This window comes from Cylas formicarius, unplaced genomic scaffold (assembly GCF_029955315.1).
Source record: "Cylas formicarius isolate icCylForm1 unplaced genomic scaffold, icCylForm1.1 PGA_scaffold_3__17_contigs__length_32017465, whole genome shotgun sequence".
NCBI lineage: Eukaryota > Metazoa > Arthropoda > Insecta > Coleoptera > Brentidae > Cylas > Cylas formicarius.
Window position 1 is genome coordinate 27998699 of NW_026844326.1, and position 16434 is coordinate 28015132.

The window sequence follows — 16434 nt, forward strand, 5'->3', positions numbered from 1 at the left end:
ATGTTTTGAATGTAAGGAAGGACAACAGTGGCAAGTGTGGGAATGCTTTCGGCCTCATTGCTATTGGATGGTTGTGGTGAAGCGTATTTTGTGATGGAACGCTTAATATCTTAAATGTTGAAATTATTGGAGAGAAGAGAGGTGAGGTGTTTTAATTCTAGGTTCTGTGATTCGGACTGAGATAGTTTTACGGGCTCTGTAAACAAGAAAGTTGATAACCGATGATTTTTGGGCCGGATGGTGATGGGACAATGGATTAAGATATCGGTCTGTGTGCGCAGGTATTCTGTAAACACAATGACCTAATGTTAGTCTGATTCTCTATTGATGGTGTATAGAGTTTAAATGTCTAAGAAAATCTACTAGGGACTCTTGACCATGAGGCCAAATAACACAAGTATCATCGACTTAGCGTTTCACACGTAATATTATGACACAAAACAAAATTTAAAAACAGAAAAAATTTTGCGAATAATTTTAAAACTGTAAATAGCGTAGTTACAGTTTTTGATTGGTGTCACTTTTCGTCCAAGCGACCGAAATACTAGATTTAAACTTGGCCCTCTGGTCCCGACCATCTACCGTACAGCCGGACGTTGCAGCACAACCTCACCGTCAAGAAGTACAGTATCTCCATCAGCGACAGCATGGAGAAACCCGTGAAGAGGCCCAACAGTCCTCCAAAATTCGCGATAAAATCCGCCGGGCCATAGAGCTCGTGCCTCTCTGACGTCACAAACTGCGGAGACTTGAAGTAAATCAAGAGTCGCGACATGAAATTCCTGCAAACATTAACGAGGTAGACGTTGTCGAATCTTCCTCTGTGATTCTCACTCGTCCGCCGCAAATGGTCGGCTTGGTTGATAAAGACTCTTCCAGTCCCAGCCTGACTGAGAGACTTCCATGTTGTAGGTCAGATCAGTACACGTAGGGATGCAGTTACAATTGAAGTAGCTCTCTGTCCGATTATACTTTTTTGTCTTCTCGTTGATCTTCTTGTGCAAGCTGATCACTTGGAGGATATTCTCCACGGCTCTCATACAGCGTTTCCTATTCACGCCGCATATTTGGGTGCCGTTCTCTCCTAAAAAACTCCCTCCTTTCGTTTCTTTAAACTCGCTAGCTGGAAATTAAAGCTTACTCGGCATGTAAAAGCTGACGCATTTGCAAGTGCCCAGCGTGATGTTTGTCAAACATTCGAGCTGGCAGTTCAGCTGGGTGTAAATCTTGAAGTACTTCAAGTTTCTTTCGGAGGGGAAGTAACATTCGCGACGCTCGGGGGGATACTGCTTGACCGTGTCTGTCGTGGTAATCATATTGGGTACCACTGCGACCAGTACCTTCCGGTTAAGAGGTACCATGAAGTGAGATTCACTAACTCTGGGTGCCCTGGTCGGGATGTGAAGGGAAATCTGAAATATCGCAATCAATTTTATTGCCGCACCCAGAGGAATAATAGACATGTGGGCTTGTAAAATAATTGTAAAATAATACCTTGTATCCTTCCTGATAATGCTTGCAGGAATGACCTACGAGATCTTTCGGATGGGCGAGGTTAATGGCCAGCCCATAATTAGTACCAGAATAAAGTGCCCTTCTGGGATATGCGTGGATGTCTTTGCTGAAATAACCTTCGTCTAGAACCCAACCGGTTTCGTTGGGTCTTTTGGCGTTGACCATAAAATTTTTATAGTGAACCCTACGAAAAAAAATTAGGAACCAATATTACACTCGAGTTTCTTCACCAACACGTTCTTCTTGAAAATCTCGTCGCGATCGAGCATGTTGAACGCGTAACACAGCCCTTCGTCGGTGAATATGGGCGTGAAGAGTTCTTCGCATGGTCTCGGGTAACCCATCCATTCGCAGTCGACGAAGAAACTCATTTCGTTCTAAACACCGCAACATACATAAAATACTATATCCAAATCAGAACATACAATTCCAAATGTAAAATTTAATAGCAAATACCAAAATTGTGGACTTTATTCCCACAAACTTTAGTCAGCAGCATTGGACTGTGCATGCTTTGAGATTTTTGTTAAACTTCCAGCACAAATGTTACAAGTAAGAAGTTTTCAGCATAACCTGGGAGCAGTAACACGTAAAATAAGACCGGGCAGCATGTAAAGTCCTACAGACATTTATTTTAACTCTTGCTTATGTATGAACGTCTGCAGACTGATAAAATACTCCTTAAAAACCTTTTCTTCAAGACGTCCATAAGATGTTATAATTTTGCAGGCATAAGATCCATAAGGTATGGAATTCTTTCTTCAGCTTATGATATTTAAATCTTATTTTAACATTTTCAGCTCATTGTGGAGTGACTTATAAGAGGTCTTCGTTGGTAGGGTGCGCATAAGATATCATACTAGAAGTTGGATTTTGTATCATATTTTTAAGATGTCCATAAGATATCTTGAAAGCGTAAGCACGCACAAGACTTTGGTTTTGATATCTTATGGATGGCTTTAAATGCGGTCGTGCTGTCACTCAGCTGCAAATTCAAAAATTCCAGATGTCGCGAGTTGATGATTCATACTGAGTTTATAGTGGTGTAGGGTGTTGTTTCCCTAATTTTAAATATTACAAGTTCCGCTTCAAATAGTTAACCCAATAAGTAATAAACTATAATTAAAACCCGCATCAAACGCTTATATACTCTGAGAAATGCCATCTAAATATAATTTCGATAAATTTAGAGCTGAATTGTCAAACCCATAGTATTTAAGTATAGGTAACATGAATTTGTGATCAGTGGTGTCAAACGCCTTTGAAAAATCGAATAAGATGACTCTCTAACACAATGAATGTTACACGCAGGAAGAAACATTACATATTGTCTTGTCTTGTCTCCGCGTACCTAGTGACGTCACCAATGGAGTAGTCTTTTCGTATGACTATATTCTAGAGTATGACTTATTGTATTTTAGAGAGTAATTAAAATGTTTTCATGTAAATCTAAAAATACGTGCAGACAAATTCAGACAATTGCGGAACAGTATTTACTTCAGTAAAAAATGAGGCTAGAGTGATTTTGTTGAAGAGCTTACGAAATCTAAGCACGAGTTACAGTACACTATTCTTATTTTCTGTTTATGTATTTATGTTGATATGTTCATACATAAGACTGGACTGGTTTTCCAGTTTCTTTTTTCTTGTGATGTGATTTTGGTTTACTACTATTAGATAAATGTAATTAAGAACTGCAGAAATTTACCATATTATTCGTTATATATATTCTATTATATCATATTTAGCAAAACCATTGGATAATTTTTTTTATCCTTTACCTACTACCCGGCTACAACGCGTTGTGTTTTTATTTGGATTTAGATACGTCAATCTGATACCTTGTCTAGAAACCTGAAAAAGTCCTCTGAGACATTCGCCTCGTTGGTGATGTTCAGCCTGCTGAGGATGGCGTCGACGTAGGCGTCGCACACGAGAGACATGTGCAGGAAGTGACGCATCCTGCGAAGAAAACCTCAGAGCCACATCCTGATCGACCAGAGCGTACTCACTCAGTTTCGTTCAAAGTTTCGTTCCTAACCAAGACCTTATTGATGATTGCAGAGTGATTGTAGAGCTCTGCTATGGACTTGGACTCTGAGCATATCGTAACCGCTGGGAACGGTATCGTGTAGATCTGCGTCTCTGTGGTGGCGAAGCTGACTATTACCGGACTCATTTCCCACTTCAAGTAGATGCGTTTGATTAGAAACACGCAGCCGGTAAACACTAGACCAAAAGTAATAAACCACCAAATCCTGCAAAACCAAAGTCCGTATAATCGATTCGTTTAGCTGAGCAGGAAAACTCTAACTCTAATTTGTGGAGTATTTTGTAAAGTTTGGATTGGATTAAGTAATAATAATAATAATAATAATAATAATAATAATAATACACGTCATCTCTACGTGTGTTACATTGACTACAAAAAAGCCCCGCCCCACATGACTGATTGTTGAGATGTTTGGAAATAAAATAAAATGCATATTATAAGCTGAGTATAATCAATATCAAAAGAGGGATTTTTTTCCAAGGCAACTCCCTTACATCCATGTAGTTCCTACTGGCACTTAACCCATTGTCAACCCTTCTGACTGAAACCCAGATAGGATAGAAGCCACAAAAAATGTATGCAGAAAATCGATCAAAATTGACTGACTGACATTCACTGACGATACTAAGACGTCATGAAAGGAAAACTTGAACCGCCAGATGAAAAAGAAGAAGCTTTCGAAAGCATCGCAGACCTAGAACCCGGCTCTTTATATATATAGACCATTCCCCAATTTACTGAAAAATACAAAAAGTGTCGAACACCAAACTAACCGGCGAAAACGTCATCGCCGCAATTAATAGTTGGGCGATACCTATACTCACATATTCCTTTGGAATAGTTAAATGGTCCAAAACTGACTTGGAAGGCTTAGAACAACTCGCCAGATATTAACAAAATTCAGATGTTTACACTCCAACTCATCAACATCGCGGCTGCATATCCCTAGAAAAGAAGGTAAGGTAAATATAAGCAAAATTTGCAGACAGATCTTATCATCCAGTCTATGAGAAATGCTGATAAAAATTTCATACCACTCGTCTTAAGTTTGTCAATAGTAACCGATACAACAACAACACTACATCTGGAAATACAAACCTGGAAGGAAAAACACTTCATGGTAAATGCCCACTAACCCTCGAAAACACATTAATCGACAAAATATCATCACTAGAGTGGCTTTATAAGGGCTATCTTTATAATGAAAATGAGTGCTTTATGCTGGCAATTCAAGACAAGTTAATTTGAACTAGAAATTATGAAAAACATATATTGAAAATCAACACCATTGATCAATGTAGGAAATGTAGTAATACTGGTTGTACAGGTACAACGGTCGCTCACAACAGAGCAGATCAATCATTGATTTGAGATCTACGGAGACTGGAAAGTTCGAAAATGTGAAGACCTGACTATCCAGCTAAAACATATCTGGCGTCTTAAAGAAGTAGTTATATGTCCATAGGTTATGTTAACGGAGGGTATTGTTACAAAAATTTTCCAAAAAAATCTGGAGAAACTAGACATACAGAATAACATCTTTGATGTATCACAAAAAGCTATAATACTCCAGACACGTCACATTGTTCGAAAATTTTTGAGTTTAGGTGAAGTAAGTTAAGACAAAGCTCGTCTCTACCAATATCGCATCACCAATACCTGCAAAGTAGAGATATCTGAGACCGATAACAATAATAATAAGAGTCTTTATGAGAATGTCTGGATAACTTACATGGTTTCTAGATCGATTTTTTTTTATTTATTTTTTATTATATTTTTAGCCGCCGGATGGCTAAAAAAGTTTTACCACGGTCCTGCGAAGGTCTGGACTATATATTTTTGGTCGCACAATAAAAACATCGTTAAAGTTTTATTGGGGAGGCTCCGTCAATCAAACACGATGAAGATTACGACCGACTATAGCTAATATTCAATAGCGAATGCGAATGACTCGATCGGATTAGCTTACTTTTCGAAATAGGTCCTTCTTTCTCCGAAATACTTGAAGCCGTGGATGCTCGTCCGGTCGCAATACCCTCGGAAGTAGTCGCGCAGGTGCCCGCAATATTTCCGCGGTTCCTTCGCCTCTGAAACAGAGCAAATTCGCCCAAACCAATTGCCAGCGTCTGGTCCGGAAATCACCTGTCATGGCCGACTTCGGGCGTCTTTTGTTATCCGCTGCTTCTGAAACACGAGTATCATATGCAGAGGGTGCGGTCTCTATATGCAGCAATTAGTTTCCCGGGGGATTGCTAAGTCGTATTTACAGGCAATTAGCGCAATGAAGTGGGCGCAAATTTGCATTTTAGGTATAGACGTCGCGTGTCGGCTTGTGGGATTTTTAGTTAATTTTTTTATTTCATTATTTGTGCGATCATGGATTCGGGCTCTAAAATACCCGATTGAGCGCTACATTTGCTTCTACAGAGATTTCTTAATTTATTATTATCATTCTAAGTATCTTCAACACTCCTTAATTTTTGAGTTATAGGGTGATTTTTCATTTTTGTTTGTTTTTAATACAGATGTCCTATGTTAATGTTCCAAATTTTGGGATGAGTATATACTCTATTGGACAAAAGTAGAGAAACACTTGGAGAAATAAATTTTATAACTACAAAGTAGGCTATGAGTATCGCAACAATTTTTAATAACAAAGCAAATGATTTTTTTTGTATTTAGTTTTGGTTAGTTTGAAGGGTTTTTGCTGGAGTAAAATCTCTGTGGTTAGTCCAATTTCCAAAGACAAAGTTCGAGACAGTTTGTGTTACCCAGGCACAGTGTACCTAAAATAGTTTAAAAGTATAGAGAAATTGTCAAAATTGGGAAGGCCACAGAAAACAACAGACCGACGCATCAAAAGAATTGCTCCAATTGATCTTTGGAAGATGAAACAGTACACAGATTGTTAGTAAATGGAAAGCTATTTAGTAGACGTCTAGCTAAAAAGCTGTTAGTTTTGGGAAGAATACAAAAATACAAAATATTCAATTTTTATTTCAAAACACTTTTCAAGAGTTATTCAACAGAGATTTTGGGAAATTAACGTGTGAGTTTTGCAGTGGGCAGCACAATCGCCCGATCTTAACCCCATTGGAAATCTCTGGAAAGACGTAGAACGTCGTACCCGTACCCAAAACTTTCCGAAAAATCAAACTTGCTGACATTTAGCCAATCATCCTGTTGGCTTTGGATTTTTTTCTATGTGGTCACATCAAAAATTTAGTGTGCAATCGAATACAGATAAACAACTGCCAAGAACTGACTATGCAGCTTTCAATGCACTAGAACCAAGACAAATTTGAATGCCTACAAGATCTCATATTGAAGAAAATATTTCAAAATTCCCTAAACGGCGGTCATATGTAATATTTATTGTAATAATTATGTTCAATGTTTCATATGTTTGTAATTTTTTCTAATGGCATATCACACTAATTTCCATCAAACAAAAATCTAAAAAATAGCTAGGAATAGATGCAGATCTGAATTTCAAAGTTCTTAAATTCAAAAATTAAAGCGTGTTCCATTTGAGAAAAAAATAACATCAATCAAAAAGTTACCATTATTGAGTACACTCTGTATAGCTTTAGAAAGTGTTCAAGGACGGTTGTAGACAGCCGTAGACAGCTGGTGAAAGTAATTAAATTCAAAAGAAACTACTGCGTCTGACATTTTTTACAGAAAATATCAAATATATCTTCGCATACAGGGTGTCCCATTAAAATAATAAAGCACGACAACATGACACACCCTGTAAATTCGAAAATGTTTTTTAAAAGTGTACTAGCTACTCATATACCAAGATTTAGTATATTAAATTAATTTCTTCTTGATATACGTCCACCAGGAGATCTACGTAAACCATCCTATATATTGATTTAGACTTTTTTCCGTGCAGAATGCAGTGGAAAAGATTCTTTTTCCACACTTTCTCTTTTCGAATTATGAGTCAAACGCGTGTTCCTCCTTAATTAAATAGAATTCTCTATCTTTGACAATAAAGAAGATACTTCAAAATGGGACATCCGCTACTGCGTTTAATTTAGTGATATATTAGAAAGATCGTAATGAAAAATAGTTATTAATTTCAACCACTAAACAGTTCCTTCAACCTACAGACAAAAATGTAGCAAATTAGTAAACAATAAAATAATGATAACTGCTATTTACTTAAGCACTTCTGTCTAAAATGATTTTGTTTTGTAAATGTGGCGGATCCATCTGCGACATTTTAATTCTAATAATCTGTTTCCTGCTATCTTTTGCGTCATAGAGGATTTCAATGGGATGATAATCAAAATCTTTAGTATCGAGAATTTTGTTATTGAGTTTTGTAAATGTGCCAAACTGCAAAGGAACGCGGTGGCGCTCACCACGTTTCTTTACGTTAATTTCTAAATTAAAGCTTAACATAACAGATTATAACAAAATAGACTTTTGTATAATTTTATATATTTTTTTGAAAAAGGCTATAAACTAGCTACGCAATAAATATGATGATAGTGAACACTAAACAAGAAAAAAACAGAATGAGAACAACGAAATTTAAATGCTTTACAGAAATTCTCATTGTCTAATCTTCTGTCCATTCTGAGGTTTGGGTACAACAGCAGAATCAAACTTTATACGCATATTGGTTCATAACCAACTTATTACACTTCCAAATTGAAACATCGAATAAAACAAAAATAGCGAAATAGGAGGAAAGGTTTTAATCATCTGGACCGGACCATATCCCGTAAAGCCTCACGTTGCAGCACAATCTCACTGTGAGAAAATAAAATATCTCCATCAATGACAGCACTGAGAATCCGGTAAAGAGGCCCAAAAGGCCGCCAAAATTCGCTAGAAAATCCGTAGGTCCGTAGAGTTCGTGCCTCTTGGACGTTACAAACTGCGACGTCTTAAAATACAGCGTCAGTTTTGACATATACACCCTGAAAACGAACCGTAATAATAGATAGTCCCCGTTATTCAGAACCTACTCTTCCTCCCCAAAAATCGGGGTGCCATTATTAAGCACGCTGTACATTTTGAACCAGTCCCAGTTGGACTGCGAAGTCTCCACATTGTACGTCAAGTCCGTACAGATCGGCATACAGTCGCAGGAGAAGTCGACCTTATTCTTCCTGGGCCGAGTTTTTCCGTTTCCCTTGGCTTTTCTTTTGAACAGCGCGCTCCTCGGTTTATGGGCTTCCTGAAGCCTCCTGAGCAGGTTCCTCGTTTGCAGAATTTGTTCGGCTTCCTCCATGCAGTCCCTTTTTTCAGCACCACACAGCGAAGTTCCGTTCTCCCCTGAAAAACGCACCTTCACGACTGTTCCTCTTCCTCTTGGACGTGCTTACTCGGCATGTAGAAGTTGACGCATCCGCAACGGGATAGAGTGAAATTCGTCAGGCATTCCAGATGACAATTCAGCTGCGTGTATATCTTGAAGTAGCGCAGGTGCCTTTCCGAAGGAAAGTAACACTCTCTACGGCGCGGATTGAACACCTTCACGCTCTCCGAAGTGGTGATCATGTTCGGTTGAATCGAACCCAGGACTACTTCGTTCAAGGGTACCCTGAAGTACTCCTGACTTGGTCTCGGGATTCGCATCGGAGTGTGCAAGATCACCTAAAACACTCCTAGCATACCATCGTCTATGATGACGCACCTATTTACCCTATATCCCTGCAGTGATTCCTTGCAAGTGTAATCGATATCGTCTTTCCAAGTGATCAACACAATCGTCAGCGAGTTTTTGGCCCCTGCGAACAATGCTCGTCTGGGGTAGCTCTCCAAGCCGGCGTCTTCGGGGTAGCCGTCGTCTAGGGTCCACGAGAGGTTGCCTTCAAATCGCGTTTTCATAAAGTCCTGAAAGTGTAGCCTACAAATCGTCAGCGTGGCATTAAATCGATGTATTATATGCTCTACGACTTACACGTTGTCGCGGAAGATGTGCTCGCGATCCAACATATTAAAGGAGTAACATACTCCTTCATCGGTAAGGATGGGGATGAATATTTCGCGGCAGTCCACCTCTCTTCCCATCCAAATGCACCCGAACAAGGTTTCGTTCCTCCTGTGTTGGGTGCTCTGCAAGACTCACAGTTAGAGCACGGTTTTCGTTAACGGCGATTTCTACCGTGGATAGGAAATCGAGTATTTCGTCGGTGAAATAGTCTTCGGTAACGTTGAGGTGATCGGCGAGGTCCATGTCGCATAACAAGTTCATGTACAAGGCGTTTTGGTTCCTAGAAAAAGGCCGTGATATCTTTACCTTTAAATGTTCAACGAAGGGCAAGGATGAAAAATCACTTCTCCATATGCAAATTCTATACTTGCATCTGATTACTATTTGGGTGATGTTACGAGGTTAGCGCCAAAATTTCACGGCATGACATAGATGCAGCTCCAGTATCACGATAAAACTTTGCCTTCTTTTAAATATGTATAAGTCTTGCGTCAAATAGTTTTTTATTGACAGCATTTTAAACAAAATGTCGCACGTAACGCAATTCAGTATAGAGCAGTCATAAAGTTTTTCACAAAAGAAGGGTTAGCATCAAAAATTATTAAAGAAAGGATGGATGGTGTGTAAGGCCAAAGTCCTCCTTCGTATTCTGTAGGGCAAAACGTTTTCGAATGGGGCAGGAAGATGACTCGACCAGTGGAGGTCATAACGGAAGATATTGTTGCGATTGTGGAAGGGGTTGTATTGAGTGATCGACGTTTAAAGGTCAACGAAATCTCAAAAGTTACTAAGCTTTCCGATACAAGTGTTCGTCGAATCCTGCATGATCATTTAGGTATGCATAAGGTTAATGCAAGATGGGTTCCTAAAAACCTATAGGCTATTCAAAAACAACGCCGTGTCGAGGGTGGGCGGTCTTTTTTGGAACTCTGTGGGTCGGAACCGAAGCCTGTGATAGAAACTATTGTGACGGGAGATGAAACAATGGTTCTCTATTATGACCCTCTATCGAAAAAAGAATCAATGGAGTGACGTCGTAAGGAGGAAGCACCTCCGAGAAAATTCAGAGTCTGCCATCCAAGAAAAAAAGGTGATGGCCACGATCTTTTGGGATTGTGCAGGAATTTTTTGATAGAATTTAAAGAAACTAATGCCACTGTCAATGGTAAATATTACGCAACATTATTATATAAATTGCGAGACTGCATACGTGTAAAACGTTGAGGAAAAATGACCAGAAGCGTGCGTCTTTTCCATGAAAATGCGCGTGTCCATACTGCTGGTGTTGCACAAGCTATCATTTTAGAGACTGGGTTCCAACAGATAGATCATCCTCCCTATAGTCCAGATATGGCCCCCAGCGACTATTATTTGTTTGGATATTTGAATAAAGACTTACGTGGAAGGCGGTTTAACGACGAAGTTGTTAATAAAGAGATGTAATAAGTGTATTGAAATTAAGGGTGATATTATTGGAAAATAATAAAAAATTGTTACTCTACTTTGATTCTTTCATATTCAGGCCGGGAAATTTTGGCGCTGCCCTCCCAAGTGGTACTTCAACGACCTTCCACCTAACTGGGCGTGACATAAGTTAAGAAGTAATCTGACTCAACTTCCCAGAACTCGTTCAGATTCAGGCACCATGTGATGGTGTTGGAAACTTCTATAGATTAGACTGCAAGTTAAACTTGGGGGAACTAACTCTTTTTCTGTCAGAGTCCCGTTGCCAAACGTCAACTTGTTGAGGATGTAGGAATGGTTGTAGACGGACTGAGCGGTTTTCGATTCCGGACATATCGTCACCGCCGGAAACGGTATCGTGTAGATCGGAGTTTCGCTAGTTGCGAAGCTGACAATGACTGGGGTGCGTTCCCATTTTATGTAAATCGCTCTGATGAGGTACACGCAAACCGCGAACGCCAAGCTGAAGACGACGAACCACCAAGTCCTAAAAAAACCATCAGCCGGGATCAATTTTGCTGATGGCTTACCTTTCGAAGTAGGTGCGCTTCTCGCCGAAGTATCGGAAGCCGTGGATGCTGGTACAGTTGCAGTACTGCCTGAAGTAGTTCCGGATTTGTTTCCAAAAGGTAGGGGGCGTCTGCTTCGCTGGCGCCAGAGTACCGCATTTACATTCCGCCGTCATATTCACCTGTCAGATTGTTTTGGTTTCAAATAGTACTTTATTCTCTTTTTATTAATTTAAATGTGCCATCAAATATGACGCATAACGCATACATTAAAGAGGAATTAGCCTACCCCGATTAGATTAAAATAATTGAATCCAGTGGCGCGCCGAGAGGTAACCAAATTTTGAAAAAACCGATAAAATTAGTAGGATTTAGCGAGACCTTTAAAAAATTGCATACTTACCGGAGCAAGCAATGCCGAATACTAATCACAGGTTTTGTAACGTATTACCAGGTCAAATAACCTGCAAGGACTACCGGTGGGAGTCGTTGAAACGCGACTGATATGTATCTGTCAGCAATTAGGGGTAATTAATTGGGAAGAGCATGGCCATCCGCTGCACCCTTATTTTTGCGAAATCAACAGGCGGGCCTGCATTGGCGTCGCATCAGGAAATTACCTTATCACATATTTTTTGTCTAGTTAATTGTTTCTACATAAAAAAATGTTCTTGATACACGGGGAAAAAGCTCAAACTTATCATAGTATAAAAAAAACACTGATTGCAGTAGTGCCGGTTCTAAGACACTTTTGGCGGGAATTTTTCGAAGTTTCGTGAATGTTCGGAGGTGTTCGGGTTGGCGCGGGAAAATTTTGAGTGTTCGGGTTGACGCATGCGTTCTCATTTGGGATTTCTAAGAAAATCTTCGTCAATTGAAAGTAGGGCGGCTGTTGACATTGATAAAAGTAATAATATATACTTGCACAAGTATGCCACCTCAAGATTTCATGGTTACCTAAGGGAGTTTGTCTTTTGTCAGACTAGATGAGGGTCGGTAGAGCCATAAGACAGATAAAGATAAATGATAAATTACATAACACTTAATAATGTGCTAAGGCACATAACTATTTTGGTCACTACTGCAAGTGAACTGTCAAGTTTTCGGCCGACAAGTGCTTTCAAAAATTATGGGAAAGATGATGGATGGGCAGCTTAATGAGTATTTCTTGCGGTTCGAAGTTATCCCTTCAACACAGCGTGGATTTTGAAAGGTAAGCGATGATATTTTTTAGAGTAGCGACGAAGGAAAGGAAATCTGCCTTATACTTCTAGACTACAGCACTGCCTTCGACGCCCTGGATCACGAGGTTCTTTGCGCTAAACTCCATTACTTCGGTCTTAGCAAGTCGGCCATTTGTCTCATTCAAAGCTATTTCAGTGAACAAAGTCAGAGAGTATCCTTATCCGACTCATTTTCACCATTTTCTATTATTACACAGGGTGGTCCGCAGGGTAGTATATTGAGCCCCTTATTGTTTTCTATCTACACCGCGGATCTTGCTGACCATTTGCAATATCTGAAATCGCATCAGTATGCTGATAATGTGCAGTAATATTTATCGTTTAAGTTTAAAAACTCACTGCTGGCCAACAGCCAAATTAATTCTGATTTGCGAATTGTTTCAAAAATTTCTTGTGCCCATGTTCTTCTAATGAACGAAACGAACCAAGGTATTATTTTTTGGAAAAAAAGCTAGCTCGCTCAAGAATATGAATATTGTTTCAGAGTTATGGGAAACTAAGAACTCTCTATATATTTAGTATTTTAAATACAGACATCAAACTAAGGTCATGCGACTCTCTTATTATTTTCCTTTTATCCTACTGCAATATAGTATACTGGCCTGCCCTCGCCACCAAACCAAACATCTACAGAGGCTGCAAAACAGTTGTCTAAGGTTTTGTTATAATATCAATCAAAGATTATTTCTCCACTTATGTACACTAATCTTTAAAATTGTGCAGTCCAAACAGCCAAAGTATCTTTTCGAAAAACTTTTCAAAAGATCTGATATTCATCAGCGCACCACTCGTCATACACTGTCCCACTCTACCATACTGCCCTTTGTCAGCGTTCTGAACAGCTATAACGTCACTAAACGCTTCAACTCCTTTTCGGATGATATCAAGTGCAAGCGTTTTTTTTTGTTAAAATGTTTATAAACGTATTTTTATAATCTCTCTTTCACAGTGATAGAATCAAGTTAATTTAGATTAATTCATAAAATCTCTCCATTTTGGGTCATTAGGGGAGGAGTTTTGCTAAATGTCGCCACCCTCCTATCTTATACTGCTTTATTTCTCATTGTTTATAGATATATAAATAAATACCTGCTATTATTATTATTATTAATTGTCGGGCTCCGCGTGTTCGGTCTAATGCCCATCTGCAGAAGAGGGGGAACGGAAGTTTTGTGGATCTTTCTGCTTATAAACATAATTTTTGCTATAAACGACTTTTCTTATCTTATATTTTGATTTTTTGTGCTATTTGCATATTTACCAATTTCTTAAATAATTTTGAACAAACTTCCACTACTGTAAGTAATAACTATTTATTATTTTTTTTTCACGTATTGATTCACGGATGGAAAAATGTGATGACACTATATTCCGGGATATCATCCGTTCGCTCGTTGAACTCCGACTGGAATCCTGCAGACGTATCGCCAAAATCTCACTTGGCATCTTCAATGCTCGCGCTCCGAAAACACTTCGAATCTTCAATAAGGAACGGTATGGTGTATTTCAAAATATATCGCTTTCAGTTTTGAAGTAGCTACGACCGTAACAACCACCAACAATTTTTTACGAGTATGTTATTAATTCTTTCGTTATGTCGCTTTTGCTTGGTCTAGAAATAGTTGCCAAATAAATTTCAGAGAAAGGACTAAAAACCATTGAATTAATTTGTGGATTGATACGGTATCAAAATAATAATTTATTGTTGTACAAAAAATTTTGAACGATTACGTGAAAATGAAGGTTAAATTTTTTAATCCATAATTGTATCACAAAAAACGAAGGCATCTTGATAATCATCATCATCATCTTCATCACTGTTATTATTTTCATTGTCATCAACGTCTTTTGAAGGGATATCGTTTGGTAACAAGTTATTATCTGCAATAGAATGAAAAATTGCTCGAGATCTTTTCCAAAAGAAAAAACAAATTCGTTTGACGTTTGAATTTGTTTCTATATTTTCCACACTTTCAGGCTCAATAATTGCATTAGAAGTGTCAATTTCTTGACGAGAGATTAATTTCAGATAAATTAAGATATTTTCTCATTAAAGCTGTAAACCTGCTGTAAAAATTTCACATTTAAGTTTAAAATATACACGTATTTGTAAACTTCTTTACACTTTTTTAATCTATTTAATATTTAAATTTTAATTTTTAATCACTTCTCACTTTTAGATCGGTGTGGCTGAAGGTTCAACAATTGAATTATTGTTTGGCATATTGATTATGGGTTTTTAGATATACAAATAACATCATATAGAGATTTCAGCCATACTAGAATATATTGAAAAAACATTCTTTTTAATTAAAATTAGCGTTTGGCACAGCTTAAACAGCAATAAAAATATCTGGCAATAATGGATTCATGCGTCAAAAAGCTCAATTAAAATAATATTAAAAAAGAAACCTTCTTAAAATGATTTGGAATATCATTTAATGTCCTAGAGGGTGAGAGAGATAGCATTTTCCATATACTAACTTATCTGAAATTCTCTCTCTGTTGGCTCTTAGACTATAAGAAGGAAATATGTTTTAATAATTGGAGATTCTTACGTTTATATTTAGGGACAGCGTATTTTCTATTAGTGTCAATGTAATTTTACAATATTTAATCTTTGTATACACAATACCGACTGATCAGGCGGTTTATTGCCGCTTGACAGATTATTTCGATAATTGTCGTCCAAAGTCAAGACGATATACTTTGGGACAGACCGTACGTACATTATCTGCGGCGTCAACTATCGAAGTCTGCCTGAAGCCGCAGCTATCAATAGACATTTTGGAAAGACGCGAAAGCAACAGCAATACGTTTTCGATGAAATGGCTACAAATTAAAGGGCCCGGGTGTGACCCTTGGGGCACCCAAATAAATATCGTTTTTTTTCTTACCTTAACTTGTGCACCGACACGATTTTCCTTTTCACTGCCAACGTTTTCGACGTACTAATTATAACGGGCGTCGGGTTATTTTATCCGGAACGTTTCGAATTGTGAACATCTGCCGGTCATCAACGCGAAAATGCATGATTATTTTAATAACCGCTGCGATTTGTTATACATGCGTTGTTGCAATTAGCTGTGGTGCAGTTGCCAAAAGCGCCGCGTTGTGCGTAATACTTTTGATTTATTGACCCAATCGCTTTGAAGTTTGAAATCAAATTGGTCAGCTCCTTTGCGTGACGCCATTGGTTTTATCACGACGACCATCAAGTGAAAACTTAATTAAGATCCTTTAAGCCAACTTTTCCGCCTGGGTGTCGCCTAAAATTAATTAACCCATCGCGAGATAGCGTCAGGGGTCTCCAGAATTAATTTTATTTTCATTTTCGATGGTTTGTTAAATGACAAATGTAATGTAATGTTTTTTTTTCTCCTAAAGGAAGAAAATTTGGTGGGCAAGAAGTTCTGAAACATGTGCGTGGTACAGAGCGGATGAAATTTGAGTTGAGACTCAAAATATAATGGTAAAAACCGCACAAGGATATCTGTTATCGTTCCAGAGTTGTAGGGTGTTTTCTCAAAATGTACCAAATTCAGCAGTTCAGCATTTTGATGTTCAAAATCGAGAAAATTCCGATTGGTCCCGAAGTTTTCGGGAAAAACTGATAATCAGCAATTCTTTTGATTTTTTTACTTGATTTAATTAAAGTAATGAATTGTTATCTGTCTTGTATACCATGGG

At 38.3% G+C, this 16434-nt stretch overlaps 1 protein-coding gene across 1 annotated transcript; it reads right to left on the bottom strand.

The window, feature by feature from the left end:
• Nucleotides 1-532: 532 nt before the first annotated feature.
• On the bottom strand, nucleotides 533-13088 carry LOC132700102 (uncharacterized). The gene is made up of 17 exons (XM_060667222.1): nucleotides 11904-13088; nucleotides 11522-11682; nucleotides 11233-11478; nucleotides 9699-9807; nucleotides 9495-9649; nucleotides 9236-9440; nucleotides 8917-9187; nucleotides 8557-8866; nucleotides 8287-8508; nucleotides 5538-5802; nucleotides 3528-3700; nucleotides 3357-3477; nucleotides 1750-1892; nucleotides 1495-1699; nucleotides 1142-1412; nucleotides 835-1084; nucleotides 533-782 (listed from the first exon to the last, which is right to left on the bottom strand). Exons 2-17 carry the CDS (start codon nucleotides 11674-11676, stop codon nucleotides 551-553), a joined length of 3333 nt encoding a protein of 1110 aa, XP_060523205.1. The 5' UTR covers nucleotides 11677-11682; nucleotides 11904-13088; the 3' UTR covers nucleotides 533-550.
• Between the last annotated feature and the right edge of the window lie 3346 nt (nucleotides 13089-16434).

What these genes read in the sequence shown, in the direction of transcription:
- LOC132700102 (XM_060667222.1), bottom strand. Translation starts at nt 11,676, where the DNA reads ATGACGGCGGAATGTAAATGCGGTACTCTGGCGCCAGCGAAGCAGACG. An exon ending in AAGCGCACCTACTTCGAAAG is followed by an intron (nt 11,479 to 11,521) that starts GTAAGCCATCAG and finishes TGGTTTTTTTAG; the next exon opens with GACTTGGTGGTTCGTCGTCT. An exon ending in ATTATCAGGAAGGATACAAG is followed by an intron (nt 1,413 to 1,494) that starts GTATTATTTTAC and finishes GCGATATTTCAG; the next exon opens with ATTTCCCTTCACATCCCGAC.